This window comes from Platichthys flesus, chromosome 10 (assembly GCF_949316205.1).
Source record: "Platichthys flesus chromosome 10, fPlaFle2.1, whole genome shotgun sequence".
Taxonomy (NCBI): domain Eukaryota; kingdom Metazoa; phylum Chordata; class Actinopteri; order Pleuronectiformes; family Pleuronectidae; genus Platichthys; species Platichthys flesus.
Window position 1 is genome coordinate 5,999,301 of NC_084954.1, and position 19,338 is coordinate 6,018,638.

At 40.4% G+C, this 19,338-nt stretch overlaps 2 protein-coding genes across 3 annotated transcripts in view; both read right to left on the minus strand.

Annotated features, from left to right (window-relative positions):
- Positions 1 to 19,338, minus strand: part of ppp2r3a (protein phosphatase 2, regulatory subunit B'', alpha) — a 64,991-nt gene that overhangs the window by 42,835 nt on the left and 2,818 nt on the right. The gene's annotated exons all lie outside the window — the stretch shown is intronic.
- On the minus strand, positions 45 to 13,505 carry LOC133962516 (uncharacterized). Of its 2 annotated transcripts, XM_062398147.1 has the most exons (8): positions 13,002 to 13,505; positions 11,155 to 11,340; positions 9,601 to 9,690; positions 7,966 to 8,055; positions 4,770 to 4,869; positions 2,162 to 2,311; positions 2,027 to 2,074; positions 45 to 676 (listed from the first exon to the last, which is right to left on the minus strand). In XM_062398147.1, the coding sequence occupies exons 2-8, from the start codon at positions 11,332 to 11,334 to the stop codon at positions 426 to 428; spliced, it is 909 nt and encodes a 302-aa protein (XP_062254131.1). In that variant the 5' UTR covers positions 11,335 to 11,340; positions 13,002 to 13,505; the 3' UTR covers positions 45 to 425. The 2 variants fall into 2 exon arrangements, with proteins under 2 accessions (XP_062254131.1, XP_062254132.1); XM_062398148.1 differs by lacking the exon at positions 13,002 to 13,505 and having other exon boundaries at positions 11,155 to 11,498.

Sequence of the window (19,338 nt, forward strand, 5' to 3'; positions counted from 1 at the left end):
TAAAGGGACAATGACGTCACCTTTTAAATAGCTCCTCATTAACATAAACACACACACCTGACAGAACACAGCATAAGGGGGACCATCATTTTATTACCATAAAATTAGGTTAAACCTTAGATATATGTTGAAATAAGAACACAATATAATATATATACAGGGATCACTTAAAAATAAGTGATCTCAATTCTGAGCTTAACCAAATAATGAAGAATAACAGAACTGGAGTTTTTTTTTTATTAGCAGCCACACACGCTACAAACAAAATACACGTCCATTATGAACTTCCATTAGCTTTTCTGATGAAGTATTACGTGTATCCATTTTGCAATAACACATTTTTAGAAACAAATGGCCTTTTAAAACGTTAAGGCATCAGCCAAACCACAATGCAAACAAAAACAAATGAACACAAGTCAGTGGATTTACAGCTTTTGCTGCTCTGTCTGCCTCTTTGCAGTTATTCCCCGGTTTCTGACAAAGTCCCTTATATTTTGCACTGTTCGTTGTGCTAGAACGGAGCCTTCGACCATCTTGCAGTGACTGCATTCATATTTTGTGGCTAGTCTTCCTTTGATTATGTGACTTTTGAAGTGCCGCATTACTGCAGCCACCTCAGCCTTGGACCAGATCTTCTTTTTCACTTTTCTGGAATCATGTTCTTGATGAGTTTTGCCTGGAAGACATACAGTAAAATATGTAGAAAACATTTGTCCCACAAACAGATAACAAAATGTGATGACTACTTTGATCCTTCAAAACTTCCAACTAATTCCACTAATTGTCTCTTTGATGAAAATTCTTGATAACTTGTTACCTGTTCACGGTTCACTTGATATGATTTTCCCAACTAGATTTATCTAACTCAGTTATTCATATTCAAACAATGTTATTCATTCATTTTTTTATGTTGAGGATGATTGGTGCATATTGTATGTAGTGTACTCTGCACAAGTTTTAGGCAGATCAATCTGGGATGCTTATAGGAGTAGTACCATTAATAGTTTGAGAATTATTTAGATACTGTTAGGAGAAAAACCCCAAGTTAAAATCAATATTTGGTATGAGCATCCGTTCTCCTGTATACTTGGCAGTTAGGTTGTTCAGCATCCTTGGGAGCTTTCCACAGTTCTGCTGTGGATTTTAACTTTCTCAATGTCTCTTCTGGTTCTGCATGTAATCCCCGAGTTCACCTGGGAACGTTTGTACGTGGCTCTGCCTCATATCCTGCCCATCTGCACGCGGACATTCAACCATAAAGGGTCAACGCAAAGCAACTAATTAAATTGTGATGCCCCAAAACTATAAAATTGAACAGATTAATTTTGATATGCCTGTGTTTCTATTGAGATGGTTCTGTTCCATCGGTCAATCTAATACTGGATTCCCTTCAGCACAAAGATCCAAGATCACAGATCTATGGGATCTACATTAACTGATGAGTCATCACCATGGGACAAAAAACTGTGATCATTGAAACTGAATTTCCTCATCCTTCCATTTGTGTGCATCCATCACGCAGCTTTACGCATGAGTATCACCGATGTATTTATTTATTTAGAGCAAACGGACTGATTACTTCACAAATCAGTGGATCCTTACCTCCACCCTGAGGTGTTATTTGTTAATAGAAGTTTGAAAGTGCACTCTGTGCGACTGATGGCTAAGTCTCGATTTTACACACACACACGCGTCCTTCATTATACATGCAGTCCTTCATTATACATGCAGTGTTGGAAGATAATCTTAAAAACTATTAAAGACTCGGCTCTGTTACTCTGCTGTTTAATGGAATCTTGGAATTGGAGTACAATAGAGAGAAACTGGGATGCACAGATGCAGGGGTAGAGCAGAGTATGACATGCAACAGAGGTCCTCACCAAGAATCCAACTTTGCAGTTATGTAGTATGCTTCTTAACCAGCAATTGTATACTTTTGTTTTATTCGATTAAATCATATGCTGTCTTTATTTATTGCATTAGTCTTCTTTAATACCATTCCTAAATACCTTAAAACTTGCCTTACCTTCAGACGGACAAATAGCCTCATCTACTGTGGACGTCACAGTTCCTGCTAAACACAATACAACAGAAGTCGTTTTTTCACTGGAAAAGGTACATTTTAGAAATAGAAACCTAACTTTAGGGTATGGCAACTTACCAAAATCTGCAGTTTCCTGGACCTGTTTTGTGAGTGTAGAAGCTAATGCACAACCAGCATTTCCAGCCTCTGATGCTGTGACGGCTGTGTCACTGTCATCTGACTCGCCTTCACTGTCCTTGGCCTCAGTGTCACTCAATGCAATTTCCTCTGGGAAAAGGTATTAAAACTAACATGAATATCTCATCATTACATGAAAAGCTAACAATTAATCAATTAACAATTTGAAATTGTATATTAGCTCACTATAGTAGAGTTAGGTAAATCCACAAGGGTAAAGGTAAGGTTAAACAGAAAAAGCCATTGTGTGCTCAAACAATATATGTTAGAACTTCCGAGGTTTTCTAAGAAAAAGTTAGTGACCAGTGAACTAAGGCACTTCCAGATGTTTTTGATTTGACGTTCAGAATGAAAAGCACGTTAAATGATGTGCATCCAGGAAGATATCATCTCAAGGAATCACTTACTAGTCCTCATTGTTAGGATTGATCGGATGGTGTATGTGTGAGCTATAATGAGACAGATGTTCAAGAGAATCTGTATAACAAGAATAGACCTCACCAAGGAGGTGCCCCCATATTTCATGGGAACTTCCCCTCAACCCACAGGGGAAACGTGGGGGGCAAGTGCCTACTGTCTTAGTTCGTTGTTTTTTCAGTGTTGAGTTGCTCAATGTTCTTTGGGCTGTTGTTTTTTTCTCATGGCTGCAATAAGGGCCCGAAAGAAATGTATAACGCCATTCTCCGAAGTTATAAATGAACAGCATATCGTTAGTGTCGTTAAATGTTAATGGGTTGAACAATCCAATTAAAAGATCTAAGATAATTTTGAAAATGAGAAAACTTAAGGCCCAAGTTGTCTTCATGCAGGAAACACACCTTTCCCAGGAAGAACATGAAAAGCTGAAGAAATTCGGTTTTAGAAACACCTATTACAGTACATGTAAACAAAGCAACAAAAGAGGTGTGGCAATACTTATACAAAACTCGAATAATTTTGAGTGTCTCAAAGAAATCAAGGATTTACAGAGGGACGATATATTATGGTGAAGGGGAAATTAAAGAAAGAGGTGGTTACATTAATAAATGTACATGCTCCTCCAGGGAGTACTAAACAATTCTTTAAAATCATTATTCTCAGTCATGGCCTTAGAATCTGAAGGTATAGTGATATGTGCTGGTGATTTTCACATGATAATGGATCATAGGGTAGACACAACAAGCATAAAAAGAAAAATTCTACCTTGAGACTGAATGTAAGCATACTGAACAACAAGACAACGATAGAACAAATTAAAAATGAAATAAAGAAAAGCATTGAGGAAAACGACACAGAAGAAATCAACCCAACAATCATATGGAACACAATGAAGGCGGTGATAAGGGGGAAATTAATAGCCATCACGTCAAGACAAAAAAAACTTAAGCAGGCAAATTATCTTAACTTAGTGGAAAGACTAAAATGCCAAACTACTTACACAGCCCAAATCCAACAAGAAATAAAGGATATTAAAGGGGAAATAGATAATATATGATATTAGGGAGCGAAATAGAGAGAAAAACTTAGATTTCTGAAACAAGATTATTATGAAACAGGCCCTAAAGGCACATGGCTTCTCGCAAGGAGAATTAGGAAACAACAAGGGATTAAAATGGTATATAATGCTCTCACAGCACCTATAACTCCTGAAGAAATAACTAAGGCAATATCCAGGCTTAAGGCAAATAAATCACCAGGCAGTGACGGTTTTCCATCGGATTGGAACTGAACTTTTAGAGAAGAACTAACCCCTCTCCTTGTTTCATCCTTTAACTGTACCCTTAAGGAAGGTAGAATGCCACCCTCATGGAATGAAGCAATCATATCTGTAATCCCCAAGGAGGGTAAAGACGCAGAATATTGTAAAAATGACAGACCCATTTCTATACTGAATGTAGATTACAAGATATACACATCCATTATAGCAGGGAGATATCAGAATTTCATGACAGAATTAATTGACGAGCACCAAACTGGATTTATTACAGGACGACAAACATTAGAGAACTATGTACCTTGGAAATGTAACTGAAAGTGTAACTGGAAGTGATAGATATATAGTCAAGATACTGTTGATTGCAACTAAGAAAACAATAACAAGAAACTGGTACAAAACTGAATCTCCTACCATAAAACAATGGTTAGGGATTGTAAGAGAAATAAACTTTATGGAGAGAATGACCTACCAACTTTGACTGAAGGAAGATGTTTCTATAACAAAGTGGAAAAAATGGGTGTTGTATGACATAACGAAAGACAAGTGAACTGTAAACTGTATAAATCTGATTTGTAGATAAACACTACAGTTTAAAAAAAAAAAAAAAGATAACTTAGATCCATTTAACTCAGTCCTTGTCAGTGAAAAAGAGGCAAAATTGACCTCTTCAAGTAATCATAATATTTTTGGAATTACAATTATTCACTTGCTGCCAAATTGATGTTGCAGTGTTTCATTTCATCATGAAATCTCTTTTACCCGTTTTTCTTTACAGTGTGGTCAGTCATACATTAGAACAATGCACATTCATCCACCTACTACCATTTACCACATACTCCATTAAAAACTCACCTTCGCATTGAAGCCACTTGAAGGAGGATACAGGTCCCACACACTGAACGCACTTGTCCAAGGAGCCTATTGTTGCGCACACTAGGCGATGTTTCGGACACTAATAACAAAAGTGAAACATTTGTTTGTGTCTAACATTTGAAAAGCAAGATATTTCACAATCTGTTTGTATTAGTTGGTTTCCTTTAAAAAAAGAAAAAAATGTATTGGTAAATCTTTCAAGATACTTATGAGTAACAATTAACAAAATTAATAAAAAGCAGATTCAATATACTATATATTTATACGGTGCTGTAATCATGATTGACATACCCTTTAAAATAGACACAATGCACATGCATCTAAGTTGGGCAGTAGGTCAACAAAAATCCCACTAAAAAGGTGTAATCCATTTACAATGCAATTAAAAACACTAGTTTGCAGGATTTGTATTGCTCTGAATAGGTTTAAATACCTTAGAGATGGTCATTGAGACAATGTTTTATTAAATTAAGGACTCAATATGCTATTGCATGAGATACAAGTTTTGATTAATCCATTACTTTTTTGAGCACGGGATAAGTTAATGTATGTACAGAGCAACAGAACAGTAGAACAGACTTTCTCCATGCATATTACAATTGGAAATATCCTCAACTGTCTGATCAATAGCTCCTTGGAGAAACGTTCTTAAAACACAAACAGTCCTTCCCAATTGTAGAAAAGGTAGAAAATGAGCTACAACCTAATTTCCATTAAAACAAAGAGTGCACAGGAACCATCTACAAAGTAAAAAAGAGATACTATACTTGGAGGGTATTCTTCACTCATATACACCTTTGGCAAAATCACTTCACACATCAGTGGTCACGTATTGATTGGACAAATTTGCTATCATTAAGAGGTGAACTCAATCCAATATACAGTATATATGATTGAGTTCAGGTATAAGCCCTGACCTGCAGAATAACCCTGTGCTCTACATACAACAACTGTTTGACTGGAAATGTGAGTTCCTTTGTTCCTAGTAAATGTTGCAGTATTCTGATACTTGAATTGTTGGTTAGAATGATTACACTGAATTAGCTCTTAATAGTTACATGGTAGCCATAAACATTAGCTTCCTATGTTTTAAGTTTAACATGTAGTGATAACGCATTACATATTTTCTGTTTAAATAAAACAGCCTCAACTGCCTTGACCAGCTACCACCTGTCTGTATCAGCCATATAACCTGCCGCTGCTCTGCACAAAGACTGGAATAAACCACAACTGAAGTGGATTGGATTCTTCTGGTGTTTCTGGTCAGGCAAAACACCAGAAACACCAGAAGAATCCAATCCAATACATTTTTTTACTCATAATATTTATTAGTATATGTTTAAATACTTTTAATGTAAAGTGAATGGAATATTTTTGATTATAATTGGAGTACAGAATCTCTTTACAGTGTTACTTTGTAGACAGCCCATTTGAGACACCAATATATTTGTTCAGTAGTCTGAATAGCCGTATCTTACTACCATTGGCAAAAAGGTAAATTTGTATTTAACGTTTCCCTCATGATAAGATGTTGGCAGACTTTGAATGTTAAAGAAAGGCCACTATCAACCCCACCCTTGATTGAGATGCTTGCAGTCATCTCAATCAAGTCTCTTTCGGTCGTCATCAGTAGCAGATAATGAATAGAAGAAAAGTTAAATAAAAAATAATATAGTGAGAATGCACCAGTCAAAAGGGATATTTGAGGTCTGGATGAAAAGAACAAGTATTGCTAAAAAAAATAAGAAAAAAGGAACCTCTCTAGATAGTTCAACATCTTCATACCTGTAACATTATTTAACAGTCATCATGACTGTGGTCCCAAGTATTTTGTGGGGAGAAAAATGCACTTTGGAAGTATTTGTAGTCACCTGAAGTGTCGGATTACGGCATCCTGCAAGCTGTTAGAACTATACTAATCACAGTTAATTTTGACGGATGAATTTGATTTTTGGTTCCTTCTTTATATTCTGACAACCCATTTTGGTCTCACACTACCTGTGATTGGTGGCTGTGAGCTTTTTGCTGTCTGACTCCAGGCCTCTAACATGCCTAGATTTGTTTTGATTGATTTTAAATATGATCTTGTCTTGCATTTCATGCATTACTGGTGACCGGGTCCACATCTGTGACATACAACATGAATACGAAAACTTACCACTCCCATTAAACTAACATAAAGATCAAATGCAGGTTGTACAAGTACTCTTAAATACCATAGTAATGCCACTAACAACCCCATCTACGGGAGGGACCCCAAACAACGTATGGTCCACCCAAGTCATATTGGTGTCAGAGCTTAATACACACACACTCAAATGTTATTCTGCCTTCGATTCTGAAAGACATCCTCTGAGATTGTCCTTAAATACCATTGTCCTAATACACCATAATACACTCAGGTGACAGCACACACACACACACTAACCCTACACCTTTTACATATGCAGCTCACGCAAGAGATCGGGTCCACATCTGTGACATACAACATGAATACGAAAACTTACCACTCCCATTAAACTAACCTAAAGATCAAATGCAGGTTGTACAAGTACTCTTAAATACCAAAGTAATGCCACTAACAACCCCATCTACGGGAGGGACCCCAAACAACGTAGGGTCCACCCAAGTCATATTGGTGTCAGAGCTTAATACACACACACTCAAATGTTATTCTGCCTTAGATTCTGAAAGACATCCTCTGAGATTGTCCTTAAATACCATTGTCCTAATACACCATAATACACTCAGGTGACAGCACACACACACACACTAACCCTACACCTTTTACATATGCAGCTCACGCAAGAGATCGGGTCCACATCTGTGACATACAACATGAATACGAAAACTTACCACTCCCATTAAACTAACATAAAGATCAAATGCAGGTTGTACAAGTACTCTTAAATACCAAAGTAATGCCACTAACAACCCCATCTACGGGAGGGACCCCAAATAACGTATGGTCCACCCAAGTCATATTGGTGTCAGAGCTTAATACACACACACTCAAATGTTATTCTGCCTTAGATTCTGAAAGACGTCCTCTGAGATTGTCCTTAAATACCATTGTCCTTGTACACCATAATACACTCAGGTGACAGCACACACACACACTAACCCTAACCCTACATTTTGCCACAATTCATGTCATCAAGCACACTTCACTTACCTGTCCAATCCTTGTGAGTGGATCAAGCACTGGACTTGACTGGTTCAGGTTGCTTGCAGTCATCTCAATCTGGCCTCTTTCGGTCGTCATCTGTAGCAGATAATGAATGGAAGAAAAGTTGAATAAAAAGTAATGTAATGTGAATGCAGTAGTCAAAAGGGATATTTGAGGTCAGGATGAAAAAGAACACATACAGCTTACAAAAAGCACAAGTGGAACCTCTCTAGATAGTTTTACATCTTCATACCTCTAACATTATGTGACAGTCATCATGACTGTGGTTCCAAGTATTTTGTGGGGAGAAAAATGTCCTTTGGAAGTATTTGTAGTCACCTGAAGTGTCTGATTACGGCAGCCTGCAAGCTGTTAGAACTATGCTAATCACAGTTCATTTTGACGGATGAATTTGATTTTTGATTCCTTCTTTATATTCTGACAACCCATTTTGGTCTCATGCTACCTGTGATTGGTGGCTGTGAGCTTTTTGCTGTCTGACTCCAGGCCTCTAACATGCCTAGATTTGTTTTGATTGATTTTAAATATGATCTTGTCTTGCATTTCATGCATTATTGGTGACCGGGTCCACATCTGTGACATACATCATGAATACGAAAACTTACCACTCCCATTAAACTAACATAAAGATCAAATGCAGGTTGTACAAGTACTCTTAAATACCATAGTAATGCCACTAACAACCCCATCTACGGGAGGGACCCCAAATAACGTATGGTCCACCCAAGTCATATTGGTGTCAGAGCTTAATACACACACACTCAAATGTTATTCTGCCTTCGATTCTGAAAGACGTCCTCTGAGATTGTCCTTAAATACCATTGTCCTAATACACCATAATACACTCAGGTGACAGCACACACACACACACTAACCCTACACCTTTTACATATGCAGCTCACGCAAGAGATCGGGTCCACATCTGTGACATACAACATGAATACGAAAACTTACCACTCCCATTAAACTAACATAAAGATCAAATGCAGGTTGTACAAGTACTCTTAAATACCATAGTAATGCCACTAACAACCCCATCTACGGGAGGGACCCCAAATAACGTATGGTCCACCCAAGTCATATTGGTGTCAGAGCTTAATACACACACACTCAAATGTTATTCTGCCTTCGATTCTGAAAGACGTCCTCTGAGATTGTCCTTAAATACCATTGTCCTTATACACCATAATACACTCAGGTGACAGCACACACACACACTAACCCTACACCTTTTACATATGCAGCTCACGCAAGAGATCGGGTCCACATCTGTGACATACAACATGAATACGAAAACTTACCACTCCCATTAAACTAACATAAAGATCAAATGCAGGTTGTACAAGTACTCTTAAATACCAAAGTAATGCCACTAACAACCCCATCTACGGGAGGGACCCCAAATAACGTATGGTCCACCCAAGTCATATTGGTGTCAGAGCTTAATACACACACACTCCAATGTTATTCTGCCTTCGATTCTGAAAGACATCCTCTGAGATTGTCCTTAAATACCATTGTCCTTGTACACCATAATACACTCAGGTGACAGCACACACACACACTAACCCTAACCCTACATTTTGCCACAATTCATGTCATCAAGCACACTTCACTTACCTGTCCAATACTTGTGATTGGATCAAGCACTGGACTTGACTGGTTCAGGTTGCTTGCAGTCATCTCAATCTGGCCTCTTTCGGTCGTCATCTGTAGCAGATAATGAATGGAAGAAAAGTTGAATAAAAAGTAAAGTAATGTGAATGCAGTAGTCAAAAGGGATATTTGAGGTCAGGCTGAAAAAGACCACATACAGCTTACAAAAAGCACAAGTGGAACCTCTCTAGATAGTTTTACATCTTCATACCTCTAACATTATGTGACAGTGATCATGACTGTGGTTCCAAGTATTTTGTGGGGAGAAAAATGCACTTTGGAAGTATTTGTAGTCACCTGAAGTGTCTGATTACGGCAGCCTGCAAGCTGTTAGAACTATACTAATCACAGTTCATTTTGACGGATGAATTTGATTTTTGATTCCTTCTTTATATTCTGACAACCCATTTTGGTCTCACGCTACCTGTGATTGGTGGCTGTGAGCTTTTTGCTGTCTGACTCCAGGCCTCTAACATGCCTAGATTTGTTTTGATTGATTTTAAATATGATCTTGTCTTGCATTTCATGCATTATTGGTGACCGGGTCCACATCTGTGACATACATCATGAATACGAAAACTTACCACTCCCATTAAACTAACATAAAGATCAAATGCAGGTTGTACAAGTACTCTTAAATACCATAGTAATGCCACTAACAACCCCATCTACGGGAGGGACCCCAAATAACGTATGGTCCACACAAGTCATATTGGTGTCAGAGCTTAATACACACACACTCAAATGTTATTCTGCCTTAGATTCTGAAAGACGTCCTCTGAGATTGTCCTCAAATACCATTGTCCTTATACACCATAATACACTCAGGTGACAGCACACACACACACTAACCCTAACCCTACACTTTTTACATATGCAGCTCACGCAAGAGACTGTCAGATGCGATCTCATTACTGCAAATGTCAAATTGTATCAGCTGAGAGGAGGAGCACCGTCAGAGCATGCAGCAGAAGGACTCATCACTAATGTTAAAAATAACGAAACTGCGTGTATTTGAACTTATCAAATATCAACAAAAGAGTGCAAAATAACATACAGGCCATCAGAAAAAAGTAAGAAGCAGTTAAAGTACATATTATGCATCAACATCATGAACACACCCACTAGCACTCTGTGAATCCTGCAGACTATTACCTGTTGTATTCACATATCAGACATTACCCAGATTTTGTATTAGGGAGCTGGCACGTTAAAGACCTGTTAATTCCGGTGTGACTGAATCTGACATTTGCGGTCACACTTACAGTTCCGCCAATTGATGTCCAAACAAAGTCCAGAGTGCACTTCATGTGTGAAAGTGGCTTAAGTGTAGCTGAAGCAGTAAGAGATGGTCAGGAAAATAACACTAATGAAGAGTGTGATGAGAGCAAGAAGAGGACAGTCTGTTGGTGTGCCTCCTTAAGTTTACGCACACAATCAATCAATATGCAGACACATACCATCCAAAAGTAGCTTCAAACTGTTTACACAAACCATGAACTTGAAATTGTTACATACCTTAATAAAGCATTCAAGACGACCAGCTGATGTCCCTGCAGGCATCTTTTTTTGGGCCTTATGTGTTGACCTCTTTTGAGTTCTTGTAGAAAGCTTTGATGTGGATGGTACCTCACCATGTTGGACATCTGATGACATCCCTCCAGATTTCTGGAGATTAATGCGCCTTCGCCTCTGCATGATTCACTGGCCAGTGTCAAAAGCCAGAGTAACATAATAAAAAGAAGATTGTTGTTATGATTATTATGTACTAGAAGTCTAGTAATGTACATGTGGCATCTGAGCAGAAGCCATATTCTGAGCTGATAAATCAACATTCAAGTTTAAATTTAATACAAAAGGACTTAATGCTTCACCGAAATTAATTTCTTTACATATGCCCATTAAAAGGTAGAAACCCATTTCTACAATAGAAATAGGCTGCACATGAACTAAATATAAACAGGAGGATGATGTCTGTTCTAGTGTAGAGCTGTGTTGGACCACAGACTGACCTCTCTACCATTTAATGTAACATAATCTCAGTGTACAGAGATTCTATAACTACATCAGCTGCATTGAACCTCTGTGGGATTGATGTCCCATCATTATCACCCAGAAGGAACAAACACACAAATCAATACAGTCTTTCATCTGCTTAAATGATCATCCTCAGTCTCTATATCTCCTCCTCACTCACTTACCTTGTCCTGCTTCTTCAAACAAGAACTTAACCTACATATATAACTTTACATTAACGTTCAATTATATTTACAGCAGCATCAGCATGACTTGACTATTGTGCGATAGCACACTCCTGGGTTCAGATTTCTGATCCAAGGTCCTTTATGACATTTACAAGGACAGTGGTTTAGGATGTTATCACATCAGTGCTTCTGACATGTGATTAGTTTTTCATCATTTTGTATTAATTCAAATAACAACCTGAAATAATAAACTGCTCAACCTGTTTTCTACCAGATGCAAAATGTTAATTTAGAAAGACTATGTTAGACAACGTGAGTGCTGTGAGTCTCTATCATACACAGAACCCAGTCTCAGGGAAAAATATGAAATAGAAATAAAACCTGTTGACATTTCATCCTTGCTTTTAGCTATGGAATAGTTAAATAATCGACATGAACATTAAACAGCATTTTTAAATGGCACACACTGCACCAGTTACTATACCACAGCTTTGTTTCTCCTCACTATTGTACTTTACACCTTCATAATAACAATAACAGCCAAAAACCTCTGTGGAAACACGGTTAGCTTACTTTTTTAATCACATAAGATTTGGTTATTTTGTTTTTTAGCTGTTTTCAGCACACAAACACCACTCTAACTGCTCAAATGTTCTGTCCTCATCCCCACCACCTGTGCTCATTACTATCATGTGTGTGAAGCATGCACCTCAACGAGGGGGCATGGCCACTCCCGATACGCAGCTTCCACTGGCATGAAAAGCAACTGTGGCTTAAAATGAACAAGAATCAAACATCCTCACCTTCTCTTGTCCACAAGACAGCTGGTTACACAACACAGCACGAGGCACATTCCTCCAAAACAAAAGACTGATCCTCTCCTGCCTACTATGAAGCTGCTGCAGCTGAGAGCTGGTAGCTGTTAGCTCTACTACTAGTGCAGGCTTGTGCAGGTAACACAGGCCTCAACAGCATGCGTGAGCACTGCTGTAAAAACAACCTAATGCCAATATCCATTTAGTTTAGCCTTACTTTATTTCCATTAAAATATGCATCAATAAAAAAAAACTTAGACTAACTAATAACTAATAAGTTATTGTTATGGTGTAAAAATCCTTCCTCATGCAATTATCTACTTTATTTACAAGTTTTAATGCTTACCTGTATGTTTTAAATCCTCTACTGCTTCCATTAGGTCGCCAGCTGCTTCAAATGGGCTTTAAAGATTAAATGCCGTCAGTCGGGGCGGTCCTTGGAGCGAACTGCCTGTAGACGCCACCCACTTTTCAAACCAACCAATCAGTGAAAAGGGCGGCAAAATCGAACCGTGTGTGTCAGAAATGTGTATGAGAGTGCAGTATAAGCACCACAGATAGGTTGCGCTGTGCTATACACTGGGATACACCGAAAAACAGGTTTATGGTAAAAAAGGACTATGAACGAAAATGAGAGAGGATGTTCCTCAGACACTCACGAATGCAAATAAATTGTTTGAAATTCGGGGACCTTGGCATAGTCCTCAAATTACCCTAAGGTCCGCGGATTGCTGGTGTGTAAACGGGTAAATTGTCCCTGAATACCATGTCTACCAACACACACACACACACACACACACACACACACACACACACACACACACACACACACACACACACACACACACACACACACACACACACACACACACACACACACACACACACACACACACACACACACTTAGCCACTAGTGGTCAGACTGGCAGGCAGGAGGGAAGCTCGAGTGTGCTGGGATTTGACCGGTTCACCATATACTGGCGGCCAACAACCCCCACACACACACACACACACACACACGGTTCAGTCCGACCAAAGCTTGTCAGTGTGTGTGTCTGTGCGCCTACATGTATGTCTATGTCGTTCTATCCATGTGACCTTTTTGTGGGTATTTGTGTTCACCACAGGCCTCTGTGTCCACATGCGCCGTGTGTCTCTGCGCGAGCGATTGTGTTACACTGTCTTCTCACTGAGCTGTTGTATGGGAGGAGGGAGTTGAAGACACAATATAAACAATGTAGGGACTCCCTTTGGCTTGTGTTTACTGACCGAGATAAAGGGCGTCCTTCCTCTCTCACCACCAGCCTCCTTCCTCCTGCGTCCGAGCAGAGAGAGGCAGAGATGCACTTAAGCCTTGGCTCTGTCACGACGCTCTTATCTTGCCAATAAAGCTTCTTGAATGGATTCAGATTAAACCGAGAGAGGGAGGGTAACAAATAAAACACAGAGACAAGGGCACCCTGGTGCAACGGGGCCATTATTTCCCCCTCGGGGAGACACCGCTACCCTCCAGCTTCCCCCCGCCTCCTCCCAGGTCACATGTTAATGTACTTACAGCCCCGCAAAAAAAAAAACTCCACTCTGCCCGGAGATGCCGGCTGGCATAACAAACAGGAGCGAAGCCGGGAAGAGTCCCCCCCCCCCCTCCGCGTTGTTCCCAAGCTGCACTGGAGTTATTTCCGTGGTAAAGCTAATTCTCAGCATTGGGATAGAATCTTTCACCCACATCTCTGTCTTTCTACTTCTCGGTGTCTCCGAGCTTTGCCGGATTAGCGTCAGTCGCTGTCTCCTTGCCGCCTCACTTTCATGTCTCCTTACTCCTCCCTCCTGCTGTATCTCGTCATTCCTCCATTTTTTTTGTGGTAGGCACTGAGACGCATGGTCTACCCACACTGACCAATAAAACAGCAGCTCCCTCGCCTCTGTCATCGAGTCAGCCTGCCTGTTATACAGCTCAGGACACTGCGGGGCCAGGACATCCCAGACTGTCTGCTCGTGATGTCACAGGTCTGCATTTGTCTCATGACCTCTCTTGAAAGTCGTCCTCGTCTTTACTTGCTATTTACTGAATCTGCTGATTCCTCAAATGTCCGTCTGTCTGTCCGTCTAATTGTGGCTCGAACATCTCGAGCATCGTCCTTCTAAATGCCAGAGGAAGAACAAAGTCGATTGATGCAACTTAGACATTCAATATTAATAAATATTGATTAACCAGACGACCAGCGTTGTGTAACATCAACGGCTGGGCCTCATCATCGTAAATGACGTTGTCCATCATGACAACACAAAAATCATGTTCACGACAACAGCGTCTTCAAGACAAAGGTGTGTTCAAGACAACGGGTGCATTATGATGATGACCACATTTCCTCCAGTTCAGGGATCTCTAGTCTCGAGCTTCACTGAACAGGTGAGCAGCTCTTTGAGCAGCAGCAGTGGTGCAGCTTCCTGATTCTGTGGAGTGAGTCCTGCAGTCGGCCTTCGCTCGGCCTCGGCTCAATTACCTCACATCACTTTTACAGTTTAATAAAGAAAAAGCTACAACCAGCATTACCACAGGCCAAATAAAAAGCCCATTACAAGCCACAACAAGAAGGGTTTAGAACGAGCACTGAGACGTCTCACTCCTGTGATTAAAACGCCTCCATGCTGCTCCTATGGTGTAATTCAAGAGTCCATAAGCTGAAACAGCGTCATTTACACCATGCTATAGAAAGATGTTGGATTTTGCTGCAACGCTGGTTACCCCTAAAACTCCAAAAGTGTTTTTTGACTCACACACTTCACACACCCCTCCATAGGCAAAGTGGTGAGCAGATAATGAGTGAACTATCCTTTTAACGCTGCGCAGGCTTCATCCCTGAGAAAAACCCAAGTGAGCAGTAATGAAAAGAGCAGGAGGAGCAACAAGCGGCAATAAAATATTTTTAGCTTCAGACTCATTCATGTCTCAAACCAGGGCCAAGGAGAACCAGGCCGCTGTGCCCCCGAATGGTACTGGGAGTGAGTTTGTTCCTTCTTTCTCCTCCTTTCATCCTTTCTCTTTCTCCCTTGGCCAGAGCCCTGCCACTGGAGGAATGCCTGGTTCCGATTTAGTTGTGATATATATATATATATACACTTGTGTGTGTGTGTGTGTGTGTGTGTGTGTGTGTGTGTGTGTGTAAAGCCTTGATAAAGAGTGCAAGTCTGAACAACAGAGCACTATCAGCCACTAAATGTGTAGCTGTTAATTCACGGCACACAAACACACACACACGCACACGCACACATTCCTGTGTCCACGGACAAGAAGCAGTGACATTCATGTCCCCAGCAGCCAATCAGCGCAGCCACAATGGAGCCAGTCAATGAGCAGCAGAGGACCATGGGACATCCGTGAATCAAAGTGCTCGGCTCGAAGGTGGTGAGAAGAGAGAGGCCATCAGGCACAGCCCCCCCTCCCACACACCCATGTATGAATCAGCCCTTTGTTGGCAGGGTTCGATTCCCGACACTGGGTGGCTTTAGATCTCTGGAGTCCTCTGTTTATGGACTTTATTTTGACGACCGCATGCATCTTCCCAGTGAGTTATTATTATCGTCATTCTTTATTTCTAGCCCACGTTTAAAAGGGAAATAAGTCATCCAGAGGTGATTCACAGTAGGATTACACATATCCTTCGACATATTTCAGTTTCATCGTACTTGTACTCACTAATAAATAATATCTTAAAGAAGTACTACAGGGCACAAAAAACAAGCAGAGAGACAGGAATACTGGTTTCACACATCTACTATCTAATAATCAAAGACATCTCTGCCTGTCTGTCTGTCTGTCTGTCTGTCTGTCTGTCTGTCTGTCTGTCTGTCTGTCTGTCTGTCTGTCTGTCTCTCTGTCTGTCTGTCTGTCTGTCTCTCTGTCTGTCTGTCTGTCTGTCTGTCTGTGGCTCATTTTACTGCTCATGTTTTTCTTCATCTGACTCACTTGCCTTCTTCAGAAAGTGATCAAGTGCAGAGCTGATAAACATAGATAAACATAGAGATTAATGACTTGGCGAGCCGAGCTGTAATAAAATGGAATTGCTTTTGAACTGCAGAGATTGGATGTTGTATAAAAGTAACACACTTATTTCACTTTTCACAAGGTTAAAGTCAATGTCATAATATATCAGTATCAAGGAGAAGCCTCAAACCACCGCAGCTATCGAGCCGACGACCTGATCCACCCTCTTCCTCTGAGAGAGTCGCCCACTTCATGGTTTACCACAAACCACAGCGCGCGGAGACAAAAGGTGAACTTCTTACAACTTAACTCTCGAGTATCTCCTCACTGTGTCGTTGAGCTCCTACGTGTTCATGCAGGGGAAAAAAAGGAAGTCGACTGCCGGCCTCCTCAAACTCAAAAACACAGGTCAAAGTTGTTGCCTCCCTGGATTTTATAATAACTGTAATATCTTCCTCTGTGGCAAAATGGGATTTATGATGTGAAGGTTACAAGTGAATACAAATTTAAAAAGTTATGAAAGGGCTGTTCATGCCTAAGCTGCTCTCTGAAGAGAAGCTTTACATGTAGATGAGCTTTTAGGAGGAAAAGGAGTACATGAGTAAGTGTATATGAAAAATAATATACATTTAATGCTTAATTAATGCATTAAAACAACTGATGACAAAATGCAACAGTAAACAAGCAGAGTTTTTACCCTTAGCTTATTGGGATGCAGCCCTCTGTGTGTCCACCAACACACAAACACACACACACACACACACAGACACACACACACACACACACACGCACACACACACACACACACAGGGGCACACACTTCTCTTAGTATAAGACTCACACTTTCCCTGTCACGTCTTCATTTTTAGCAGCCGGCAGCGAAACATGGAATATGAGCCGACCACCCACGCACACACACACACAGACACACACATACACACACACATGCACACTGCTGGGAAATGTGAATGACTATGTCACCAAAAGTGCACTGAAGACGGCCCATACAATACTGCCTTGTGCTGCAGTGTTGAGTAACTCACAGCTTTTGTGTGTCCATGTGTGTGTGTGTGTGTGTTTGGTTGTGTGTTGTGTGTTGTGCAGTGAAGGGCAGGCTGGCACATGTGGGTGAAGAGAGCGACATTAATCACACCCCGAATCAATTATAAAGCATTAATGTGAGTAGTCGGAGGTACACAGTTTAATACTGGCTCGATTACAGACACACCACACCCATGCACCAACAGACAGACATACGAACACAGACAGACACACACACACACACACACACTGTTAGGGTGTGTGTATGGTGTAGCTTGTAATTACACATGAGAGAAAGCCAAAAATGAGGCATAATTAAAATTTGGGATTCAGCTGGATTCTGGATTTTTGTTTTTGTCTGTTTGTACGTGCACACAAATCCACACGCGCTCGCACACAGTGGCTGAGTCAAACACAGAGTCAGGGAGTTGTCCCGACTTAACCAAAGAGGTGTGTGTCTGACCAGTTCAGCTCCGACACCACCTCTGTCAAGCTGCTGTTGCACAACTGTTTTATTGCCTGAGCTCCTATTGTAAATAGTCCTGCATGTCTGTGCTGGTGTCACATTCACAGATTCAGTATTTTCTGCTCCCTCTACTAAAACAGTGAACACAGGCTATTTGCCACTTAGTGTTGCTTTTGCTATAAAATATCTTTTCTAGAATGTAGATAGATAGATAGATAGATAGATAGATAGATAGATAGATAGATAGATAGATAGATAGATAGATAGATAGATAGATAGATAGATAGATAGATAGATAGATAGATAGATAGATAGATAGATAGATAGATAGATAGATAGATAGATAGATAGATAGATAGATAGATAGATAGATAGATAGATAGATAGATAGATAGATAGATAGATAGATAGATAGATAGATAGATAGATAGATAGATAGATAGATAGATAGATAGATGTTAAACGACTGACTAATATGTTTCTCTTATAAATACTTGATTGGTTTAATGAGATGATCTGTTGTTGTTTGTTTATGTGGCTGTGTTTGTTTGTTGTGTCTCACTGTCCTGAAGCTAATGCTCATAATTGGATCCTAATGAAGAAGGAAAGAAACAAATGACCCTTTCGGACATTGTGGTGAATGAACACATCAGGTTTCAGATCTGGTCTCGTTCAAATATCCAATCACCTCGTATAACCTTGATCAATTTGTCATATTGGTCTAATTCTCGTGGAGAATCTGATTCCAGAAGTAATACATTACTATGTGCGTTTGCCCCAAAGCAGATATGACAGATATGACAGGAAGTTCATGATTTGTGACTCAACCCACAGGTCCAGCCTAGATCTGTCTGAACGAAAGCCCCACAGCCACACTACACCAGGACACTCCCAGCAAACCGATTCCAGTGGGGTGGTGTTGCTAGGGCACTTGCTGTCCTCGCACACCTACGTGAGAGGTGCATAAAACCCAGATTAATTTTGCACACACATACACACACACACAACGCTGGGGGAACAACAAGCACCTGTGAAAAGACGCACATCTGTGAGGGACGGAGAGAAACCATGGCTCACACCGGCACGGCTCCAAAACGGACGCACACACTCAACCGCCCACAGAGCTCAAAAACGACCTCCTCCGCAAGGAAGGCGAGAGCGAGGAGAAGACGTGTCTCTGACAGGGAGAC